The sequence below is a fragment of the Girardinichthys multiradiatus genome, chromosome 9, assembly GCF_021462225.1.
Source record: "Girardinichthys multiradiatus isolate DD_20200921_A chromosome 9, DD_fGirMul_XY1, whole genome shotgun sequence".
NCBI classification, from domain to species: domain Eukaryota; kingdom Metazoa; phylum Chordata; class Actinopteri; order Cyprinodontiformes; family Goodeidae; genus Girardinichthys; species Girardinichthys multiradiatus.
The window spans coordinates 4,160,061-4,171,920 of record NC_061802.1 but is presented as its reverse complement, the minus strand read 5'-3'; the positions used below and the strand labels follow the sequence as shown (position 1 = coordinate 4,171,920).

At 41.6% G+C, this 11,860-nt stretch overlaps 1 protein-coding gene across 1 annotated transcript; it reads right to left on the bottom strand.

Moving 5' to 3' along the window:
- Positions 1-111: 111 nt before the first annotated feature.
- Positions 112-11,208, bottom strand: LOC124874105. Its single transcript, XM_047375318.1, has 3 exons — positions 10,275-11,208; positions 4,847-4,900; positions 112-1,274 (listed from the first exon to the last, which is right to left on the bottom strand). The coding sequence occupies exons 1-3, from the start codon at positions 10,672-10,674 to the stop codon at positions 1,042-1,044; spliced, it is 687 nt and encodes a 228-aa protein (XP_047231274.1). The 5' UTR covers positions 10,675-11,208; the 3' UTR covers positions 112-1,041.
- Between the last annotated feature and the right edge of the window lie 652 nt (positions 11,209-11,860).

Below are 11,860 nucleotides of genomic sequence, written 5' to 3'. Positions count from 1 at the left end.
AATAGAAACTGGATCATCTGGTGGATTTCTAGCCTGGGACATCGTGTCCATCTAATAAATATTCGCTCCCTGATGACCTTTATTTACTAATGATTCATCACAATGAACGCATCTCATCTACAACTTTATTGATTCATGCATTTTAAAAAAAGCTACAGTGGCTGACCGCTTTAAGTATAAAAACTAAAGTTTTTGCATTTTATTCAATGGGTGCTAATATATGTAACATGAAAGAGTAGAAACACCATTTTAATATTTTACCTTACAGATTCATGGGAGGATGATCACAACATGCACAGAAAAAAGATTAAGCCCCACTGGTTTTAGTATTGGGTCTCAGCAGCAGCATGCAGCCCTTAAAAGTGAGGTAAAACAAGTAAACTGACATTCAATCCGAAATAGCTACACTGATAACTGGCTTTCACTGATTTCTCATTAGATTTTTTTGCAGTTGGGTGGAACAAAGCTTTCAGAGGTGACTCAGCACTTTTTCACATCAAGCTAACAGCATGGTGTTACAAAAAGGCGAATATTTTTTGCCTCATTAATTACAACAATGTGCACAGAAAGAACAGTCTGATGCAGAGTTAATGCTAATTTAAAACCAGTCTAAACTGGTTTTAAACAGGTACCTGTAAGGTAATATTACAGTAAGGAACCGAGGTGTATATGTCAGGTGATAAATGTGATTACAGAGAGAGAAGCAGTGTGGAACAGTTATACATTAAAGCTTGTATTGAAAAGGTCATGATGACAGGAATGAAACATGGGGGAAAACAGTCCATCTGTAATCCAAATTAAAATGGCGCCGTCTTCTCTTCACTGATCCTGACATGAAGGAGTCCCATTAAAACAAACATCAGCATCTGATGTCTCCACATTCGCTATGGCCCAACATCACAGCTTTCACTGCCATCCTGAAGGCGAGGCCACAGTGGATAAAAGCTTCCATTCACAAACAACTCGTGAATCCACCTCAAATAGGACAAGCAAGCAAACATGCTGCTTTATTTCTCTCAGGAAAACAACATGGGGTCACATTTAAGTCCCGGGGTGTGAGTCCGGAAGATGTTGCTCGAGGGTCTCATCCACCGTGAACACGGTCTCCTCCGGCCTGTTGGGGCTCAGGCTGTTGGTGTGGTTCAGAGATATGTAGCTCATTTCCAGCAGCCGAGGCCTCTCAGCCAACTCACCCATCTCATGCATGTTGTCGGTGATGCAGCTGATCTCTGTCTTGTTGCGGTTTGCAGATCGACGAGGGTCAAATACCCAATCTGAACAGACAAAGAAAATGGAAGTTAAACTGAACAGATGCATCCCATCAAATCAGAAGCTCCCTGTGAGGATCTGAAAGGGAACAAATGGATGAAACTCCCCAAACCCAAGTCTGCAAAGCTTCTAGCACCTCACTGAAGGACACTTGAGGATCTGCAAAGCACACAGTTAAATATTTGTTTTCAGAAGTGTTATTTGAATTTTTTCCTTGATGCCAATAGTGCAGTAGTTTATGATTTTCCAGATGCACTGAGCTGACATACTGTAGCATCAAAACACATACCCAAAACAATCAAGCTGAGCATTTAGAACATGCACTCAGCGAGAGCTAAAACCCTTTTCAACATAAACTTTTTGTGGGTTCAGCCTCTGTGGTTCCATTAGAGGCAAAGCAGCATCAAATTGTTTCTGTGAGAGCGCCTACCGCCCTGCAGCCCCTCATGTGTGATGAAGGCTTTCTGGATAGAGACGCATCAATCACTGTTCCGTCAGATGAGAAGCAGAGATTAACGCTGACAGTTGTGAGTGTGAAGAAACGACAGAGAGGGGGGTTCCTCTGACCCGGAGAGATCCCTCTCAAATGGTGCATCTGAGGATCTGGTCACAAAAAACAAAAGTGACTGAGCGTGTTTTTAAAGTTTGTATTTGGCTGCATCTGATTAATGAAGTACCAGTACCAGCTCTTTTGGATCATCTCTCATAGTGTCCTGGGAGCAAGTGATTTTATTCACAGGAAAAGGAAAAGGGAATGTTAGAAAGCTAAGAGGTCAACATACTTTTATTTAGCCACTTGGAGCAGAAATACTTTAACACTGTTTGTTGCAGAACTACTGTATTTTTATTAATAAATATCTTTGCTGCAACTTTGCCAGTTTACAAATGACCAAAATTTCAGAGATCTGACACTATAATCGATTCATGTTTTAAAAAATAAAATAATAAAACAATGGAGAGATAAAATGTATTGAATATTTGCTCAAAACACAGCCTGGTTGATGCATTTTTCAAGCAAACACAAACAAGTAGTTACAATCATCTGGTATTGCCATGTCTAGCCTGTGTCCGTGTTGTGTTTTTGTTTATTTCCCCTGGTCTGGTCCTTAGTTTATCCTCTGTTCTATGTTTTGACTTGTGAACTGCAAATGTCTCCATGCAGCCTGGCCTTCACCTTCATTACTGAGTCTCTCTGTTCATTGGTTCTCCCTGTACTCTTGTTTGTATTTAAGCTCTTTAGTTTCCATTGTTCCCTGCTGGTTCCTTGTGTTTTGTCATAGTCTCCCATGACTTGCTGTCATGTCTGATCTGGTGTCCTGGTTGTGTAACCTGCTGTCTGGATTCCATATGGGCAAGAATTAAAACTATCTTACCTTCATTCACCGTATCCTGGAGTTCTCCTTTGCACTTTGTTTCTACCTCAAATGCACATCCTGACAGGTATAAATAATGATTTCCGCCTTAACCAACCAATCTAATCCCGGACGAACTTTTATATTCTGGTGATTCAGGAAGAAAGGGAAATAATGTTCATGGTTTAAATCCAACCATCCGTCCGTCCGGCTGCATTTTCCAACCATGGGGAGTCTAAGGAACTCCCTGAAGGGACGTCCTCCTTCCAGTGACTCTCCTCCTGTGTCTTCCCCCAGCAGACAGTTTACCAGAGATGTCCTCACTAAGGCTGCGGTCCATCAACTTGCCAATCGTGTTCACAAACACATAACTTCTTAGCTAGGTCATAATTAGGTCATAATCATTTAGTTGGCTTTAATTAAAACTCCTGTTTGCACACATTTGGCTCCTGCAAATAGCTTGATGAATTTGTTGATTTCAGTTCACTGTCTTCCACTTTATCTGCAAAGACTTGAATATTTTGACTTCAGAATAATTCAGCAAGCCTTTAAAGACTTACATCCCTGCTAGACCCACAAAGCCGGCCAAACAGGTTGTCCATGAAGCTGCACCTGGTTGTCAGGACAGCAAACTCTCATAAGTGTTTTCAGTCAGAAGGAGGATGTTTATCTTCATTGCTCTAACAGAGCGGGAGTTGAGTCCAGTGGGAGCCTCAGTGGACCAGCTGGCATGTTTATGTATGTAGCAGGAGGTGAGACATACTGTTTCCACATCTTTTTGTTCGTATGTTGGCATTCTTGTCTACTCTAGAAAACTACATGTGAAATTTAAATTGCATGTATTAAAATAAACCAAATAAATGGTAAAGCCCGCAGGTCAGATTTCTGACTTGGAAAGTAAAACAAATTAAGCAGCCCCTGGTCTGAATATCAAAGATGGCTGCCCTATGCATTCAGTTTGAAATAGGCTGCAACAGTTAACAGTTTATTAGCCTGTGTTAGTTTATCTATGCCATTTTAGGGACAAGTTGTATTTCATAAGAAGGGAGGGTTTATGGGTTACCTTTAAGTAGTCAGTATTTTACCGGCAGCAGAAAGCAGTCTGTGGGATTTCAGTTTGGAGGATCTAGGGCCAAATTCTCATAATGGAGTCCAGCAAAAAGCTATTCAGAGAAGTTGTGGCAGTCTTCTAAATCCAATAAATCAATGCTCAACAAATGGTACAATTGCAGGAGTTATGAAAGCAAAGCTACCATGCTTTTTCTGTGAAAACTAGGCCTTACTATGATAAATTAGATTACAAAGGAGAACAGTTATTTGGAGAGTTTCAGGGGGGGCAGGTTTCTATCTCCAGCGCTCATTGAGCGACAGGCTTGGTACACCCTGGACCTGTCACCAGTCACTCATAGAGCAACACAGAGACACAGCACAGATAAACATGCATGCATACTCATACCTAAGAGCAATTTAGAGAGCAGTTGACCTAACAGTCATGTTTTTGGACTGTGGGACAAAGCCGGAGAACCTGGAGAGAACCCACGCATTAATTATAGAACATGCAAACTCCACACAGAATGACCAGGGATTCGAACCCAGCTGCAAGGCAACAGTGCTATTAACTCTGCCAGCGTTCAGCCACCAAAACGTCCTTTCCAGTAAAACTATGAAACATAAAATATAAATCTACCTACATTGTACTGACAGTAATAACTATTATGATCAATGAACAAATCCTTGTTTAAAACCTGCAAGCTGAACACTGTAAATGTTGGTTTTAATGTAAATCCAGTGTTCTTAACAAGGACAAATAATAGAACCTGAGATTAAAATAAATGCAGTCATTATTGAGATAATTAAACATTCGTATGTGTAGTTTGTGTGTATGCATTTGTTCCTATTATAACAGTTCCATGGTAGCAACAAACTGCTTTGCTTTTCAAATGCAGCAGACCTGAAGAGTAAAGTATCTTGTTTTGGTTTCACAGCATCTTTTTTTAACCTTCCTCTGGTGTGAAGGAAAGCAGCAGCAGAACACAGACCCTCCACATTTACACCTTTACACAATGCCCAGGAGCCAAACAGCATCTCCTCTGAGTGTGTGTGTAAATGTACGTGAGGAAGGCAGGAGGACAAGCTCTTAAAGCTGAGCAGTGGACGGCGTCGGCGTGTCTCTGTGGCACAGCTAAGTGCTGCAGACTGTGACCCATGTCAGCTCTGTGTTTTACCTGGCTCACTGGTTTCTCCACCGTCACCTTCAGCAACAATTGACCGGCCTCCACCTGCAGGCAGCAAACAAGAGAACAGGCACGTTTGAGGCTGAGTCGGACAAAGCACTGGCAGAAACGCGTGATCTGAACACAAGTGGACAGGTATGGCCAAGGGAAGCAGACACAGTCAGTCAGCTCTCTGCACAACATCAATGAAACCCAACATGACACAAGAATGCTAATTTTCCAGTCTACGGTCTGTTTCAGATCAGAGATCATTTTAAAAAAAACCAGAAATATTTGAAATATTGACCATATGACCATTAATTAATTAACCATTTCTGGGCCAGGTCTCTGTCTAGCTTGTGGTCCAGCTTTGTACATCTACAGACTCAAATGTTGCTCTGTCTTCTTTGAAAAACAGGTTGAGTCCCTCTAAACATCAATTTCCATTTCTTGCCCCAGACTTTCAGTTGAATATAAGTCTGGACGGTAAATAGGCCATTCTAACACATGAATTTGTTTTGATCTAAACTATACCATTTTAGCTCTGGCTGTATGGTCAGGATCATTGTCCTGCTAAAGGGTGAAACTCTAATAGGTTTTCTCTCAGTAATTTATCTGCATTTAGCTTCATTCATCTCCCCATCAATTCTGACCAGTTTCCCTGCTGAAGAAAGGCATTCCCACAGCATGATGCTCCTACTACTATGTTTCACCATGAGGATAAAGTGATTAGGGTGAAGTGCATTGTTAGTTTTCCTCTGTACATGATGTTCATATGAACATTTGTCCATATACAGTATTTGCACTGTCCTATACATGGTTTGTGGCTAAAAGCAAACAAGCCATTCAATGGTTTTATTTGCACAGTGTCGTTATCCTTGTCTTTCTTTCATTAAGGCTGGATTTGTGGCGTTCATTTGTGAAGTCTCTCAGATAAAATGCTCAAAGCTTGAGATTTTGTTTTATAACCTAACCCTGCTTCAAACTTCTTCACAACATTCTCCCTGACCTGTCTGCTATGTTCATTGGTCTTCATGATGGCATTTGTTCTCTAATGTTTTCTAAGAAACCACTGAGGTCTTCAGAGGGCAGCAGGATTTACACTAGGATCAAGACATACACAGATTGATTCTATTTACTGATTCTATTACTTTTGAAGGCAGATAAATGCACTGGATTTTATTTAGGGGTATCAGATTAAAAGAGGCTGAACACCAAAACACACCCCATTTTTCAGATTTGAAAACCATATAGATCACTTAACAGTTATGTGCCACATTGTGTTGGTCTATTGTTCTACCCGTGAAAAGGCTGCAGGGATGTGGCCGCATGGGGCCATTAAAAATCTCAGGGGGGCGAACCAAAAACCAAAATTTAAACCAATGACTGATTTTGAAAAATGCTGTGATGTTCTACTATTACTATATAACAGGAACTACCAAAAATCCTGTCAGAGACCATTTGTTTTTTGTTTTGTTTTAACAAATTTACATTTCAGACGTTTAAAGTTTCACAGCATACATATATTTTTTATAGCTTTATTTTTTTAAATAACATGATATCTTCCTTTTTACAAAATGCAAAACATATACACTAAAAATAATAATCTTCATGTAAACTATTTACCAAATACTGGGTAAAAAGGATACATTTCAATCACACTGTTATAATGTATTTAAAAGTATTCATTGCAGATTTTAAAAAGTATTGCAACATCAACAAAAGTGCTAAAACTGTTGGTTAAGGGAAAAGGAAGGTGCCTTCGCCGACGCGTGGACAACTAAGCTTCTAAACCAACAACTTACCACATCTGGGGGGCACACGCACCCTAGACAGTGCCCCTGGTCATTTTGGGTTCATTTTGTTTTTCTTGTAGATTTTTCTTTGTTCATGTTTACCTTCTGTGGTTGTTGCCCATCTTTTGCAATTTCAGGCATAATTAGGTGTCAGCATGGACACCTTGACTGGTCTGTGGCCAAATAGCCAGCAAAAATTTGTGGAGCACTGTTATCGGTATCAGCGTTAAGCAATTTTAGCTGCTGTAGTTCTTCTGCTGGACTGGATCACACAGTCCAACCTTCGCACCCCTCATGCTTGATTGACCCTTGGTGTCCATGACCCATCTGCCAACTTCCACTGCTTCTTCCTTGAACCATTTGATTAATATTGACCACCACAGACCGGGACCACCCCAACAAAGCTGCAATTTAACACAAACTCACTCAAATCCTTGCAAGTAACCGTTTTTTCCTGTTTCAACCACATCAGCTTTAGAACAAAATGTCATTTTTCCGCCTAATATATCCCTCGACTGATTAATGTATATTTCTCTTCTGAACATCCAGTGCTTTTCTGTTCGTCTGTGTCCTGACCTGCTCAAATATGAAACACCAGTGAGTCAAATATTCAACTTAAATCTAATCGGCTTGGCAATCCGGTCAAGTCAAGCACTGTGCAGGGACTAAAAATAGACTATTTGTATCGTTCTGTCATTCATTATGTATTTCTCACAGGAAGTTCTTCAAAAATACAATAACAGCTCTCAGTTTCTCACTGCAACACTTCCTGCTGATTTGAGTTTGACAGGAGGGGTCACTCACAAGGTCATCCACTGTAGGTCTGCGTCAGAATCGCTCAGATTACATGGATCAGCAGAGGAAAACCTGCTTTAATAATGAGTCACCTGCATATTCCATGAAAACCTCATCCATTAGGCTGCCAGGGAGCCACCAAGCAGCTCCACTCATTAAATTAGGATTAAAAGTGTTAAGAAAAGCTTTTTCTTCTTCGGACTCTGGAGAGAAAATGGCTGATCTCTGAGAGACTTTAGCACAAGCAGCTGAACCTTCGGTGCATCTCTATTAATTAGAATATCATTGAAAAGTTCATTTATTTCAGTAGTTCAGTTCAAAAACTGAAACTCACAGATTACACACAGGGTGATTTATTTCAAGTGTTTATTTCAGATGATGATGAGTTACAAAAAAATAAAAACCCAAATTTTAGCTTCTTAGATTATTAGAATACTACATAGGACATTCTAAAAAGTACATTTAACATAAATATTATGTCATGGTCATATTATGGTCTATAGAACCAAGGTGAAAATTGTTGACTTGAGAGTTGTCCAGCAGGACGCCTGCTACAAGGAGGGTAAGCCCAGAAAGTTAATTGCTAAAGAATCTGTTCGGAGAGTGCTCAATCCAGGCATGGTAATGGAAAGTTGAATGGAAGGAAAAAATGTGAAAGAAAATGGTGTACAAGCAGCAGGGAAAACAGCTTTGAGAAGGTCATGTAGCAAAGATCATTCGAGATTTTGTTGGGTGGTCAGCAGAAGGAGTCAGAGCTCTCAGATCCACCACACACATATACAGGGGTTGGACAAGTGGCTCAATAATATTTAGATCTGGTGACTGTGCAGGCCATGGGAGATGTTCAACTTCACTTTCATGTTCATCAAACCAATCTTTCACCAGTCTTGCTGTGTGTATTGGTGCATTGTCATCCTGATACACGGCACCGCCTTCAGGATACAATGTTTGAACCATTGGATGCACATGGTCCTCAAGAATGGTTCGGTAGTCCTTGGCAGTGACGCGCCCATCTAGCACAAGTATTGGGCCAAGGGAATGCCATGATATGGCAGCCCAAACCATCACTGATCCACCCCCATGCTTCACTCTGGGCATGCAACAGTCTGAGTGGTACGCTTCTTTGGGGCTTCTCCACACCGTAACTCTCCTGGATGTGGGGAAAACAGTAAAGGTGGACTCATCAGAGAACAACACATGTTTCACATTGTCCACAGCCCAAGATTTGCGCTCCTTGCACCATTGAAACCAACGTTTGGCATTGGCATTGGCATGAGTGACCAAAGGTTTGGCTATAGCAGCCCGGCCGTGTATATTGACCCTGTGGAGCTCCCGACGGACAGTTCTGGTGGAAACAGGAGAGTTGAGGTGCACATTTAATTCTGCCGTGATTTGGGCTGCCGTGGTTTTATGTTTTTTGGATACAATCCGGGTTAGCACCCGAACATCCCTTTCAGACAGCTTCCTCTTGCGTCCACAGTTAACCCTGTTGGATGTGGTTCGTCCTTCTTGGTGGTATGCTGACATTACCCTGGATACCGTGGCTCTTGATACATCACAAAGACTTGCTGTCTTGGTCACAGATGCGCCAGCAAGACGTGCACCAACAATTTGTCCTCTTTTGAACTCTGGTATGTCACCCATAATGTTGTGTGCATTTCAATATTTTGAGCAAAACTGTTCTCTTACCCTGCTAATTGAACCTTCACACTCTGTTCTTACTGGTGCAATGTGCAATCAATGAAGACTGGCTACCAGGCTGGTCCAATTTAGCCATGAAACCTCCCACACTAAAATGACAGGTGTTTCAGTTTCATTGTCCAACCCCTGTAAATCCCGGACTAAAAATGACTAGACTGTTCCTCTGTGGTCCAAAATTTTATTTTCAGATGAAAGCTAATGTTGAATTTAATGTAATTTCATTTTGCTTAGTGGAAAAAAGAATCCAGGTTACTTTAGGTCCAGAATTTCCAGTCAGTGATGATTTGGGGAGCCATGTCATCTGCTGGTGGTCCACAGTGTTTTATCCAGTCCAAAGTCAGCGCAGCCATCTAGCAGAAAATTTTAGAATTGACTTCATGCTTCCTTCTACTGACAAGTTTTATGGAGATGTTGATTTTGTTTTCCAGCAGGAATTGGCACCGGCACAAACTTCGTATAGTATCGACACCTGCTTTAATGCCTACTTATCACTGTGCTTCAATGGCCAGCAAACTGGTCTGACCTAAATCCTCTGGAGAATCTATGAAGTACTGTCCAAGAGGAAGACAAAAGAGCCAACAACGCAGACATGCTGAAGGTTGCTTTCATGAGACCCCAGCATTGCCACAGGCTGACCATGCCACTCTGCATTACTGCAGTAATCAATGCAAAAGAAGCCCAGTAGTAGAAATACTGTACAGTATAAGGACATACTTGTACCTTTAAGCTAGGCCCATATTTCTGTATTGACAATCTTTTGTTTTATTGGTCTTGGTGTAATGATCTGATTTTCAGAGACTGGATTAGAGGTTTTATTTTCAGTAAACCACATGACTCAAAATTAACAGAATAAAATGCTCAAAATATACCACTCTGTGTAGTGAATTTATAATCTACCAGTTTCACTTTTTGAAGTGGATCACATGAAGATGCACATGTATTTAAAACGCTTGACTGTTGAAATATTTCTTTATCTATTTATTTGAAATTGATGTGTTAAACTTGAATATTTGAAAGCTTTAAGCTTTGCTTTGCAGTAATTCGAGGTATTCCAAGCTTCTGCGGGACTGCATGTACTCAGCAAACACGCACACACACACGCACGCACGCAGAGGACTGTATGAGCGGGTGAGTCAGAGGTCACCTACCAACAAAGTCATTCACAACATCCTTGACCAGATGTCCGACTATCGCATACGCCACCGCCACCACCACCAGCGCGGCCATGACCAGGTACAGGACCGCTTTGGGCAGCGGGATGGAGTCCCTGGCGGGCGTCCTGTAGTCCGTGAACAGCAGGTCATTCTCCGAGAAAGAATACTGAAAGATATGCTCCATGCCCGAGGTTTGGTTGGAGTTTGGAGGCGGGTTACTGGCGCTCATTGCCCCGTCCGGCTGGAGAGATGTCACCACCGTGGTGGTCACAGTCTCCGATTTATCCATGCTGACCAAGCCCGTGGTTTTATTCATCAGAGGCAAGATCTTAGACAGGAAAAAGCTCCAGTCCTTTATGGCACTCGCGTTGCACAAAAACATACTTTCTTCCATGAGAGCACTGAAAGACGAGCTGACTTTACAGAGCACAAACCTAACTCTCCGAACGGGTCGACCTTTTCAGGTGTTTTTCTGATAATCCAACAGGTCTCTGCAGAAGATGGACTCGAAGTCATGAGTGCGCCTTGAAACGTATCCTACTTTCAATGACAGCGCGTCGTGCAACGGCGGGCGAGCCAGCTTTTACGCACAGACACCCAGAACCTAACGACGCTATTAGTTTAACAACAAAAGTTAAACCACAACAGACTCATTCATGAGAAGGCATGAGAGCCACAAAATTAGAAAAGAACACATTTTCTTTCGACCTCCAAAAAGCAGGGATCCTAGAGAAATCTGCCAGGAATCCGCGTTAATGGACTGGATCGGCGTTCCCCTGGTGGATACACGCAGACGCAGAGACGCCGACAGCTGAAATTAAAAGCGTGCTTTAGAAGAAAAGTCGGGGATGAGACCCCGGCGAACCTGCATGAGTCACGACTCTTCCTCAGCTGAAATGTAAGCTGCACAGTGCAGTAAGAACAGGAGCGCCTGGAGCCGGCTGTTCGCCTGGCCGATCCCAGATGGCGCGATGCTCTGAGGTGAGTTCAGAAAACCCTGTTCCTCTTATTTAAGGCTTTGCAACAAGAAGATTCAAAATTCTGATTCTTTATGTGAAGCTACAGTAAAAGAAAAAAAAAAAAAAAAACTTAACAAGACACTAGTTAGAAACAAAAGGCAAAGATAAAATGTGTGAAATGTGGCCCAACAGAACCACCCCATTTATTTTATGCTTAGTTAAAACAAGCATTATTTTTGCTTTTCTTGATCCAAACTGTCAGCTGATTCGGTGAGCAGATTTGAGTCTTTTGGGATGGAACTGAACAAAAAGAGGCTATATTTATATATTACATTCAATGAAAATGTAAAGGCAATTATTCTGACTATTTAGCAACATGAAGCTTACCAGCCCTCATAATTATGTACTAGGAGCATTGATATGTTGGCTCTGATTGAGATTTGATAGACGGTGAAAACCAGACCCTAAACTGGGACTAAACAAAAGACTGGTACTCAGGACCACTGGAGAGCTCATCTGGTATGCAGAAATAATGAATCAAAGCATGATTTGAGCTTCAGGTTGTACTAAACTTCCCATGACGGACCAGACTGTGAAGCATAGTCCCTACATTTTCCATTC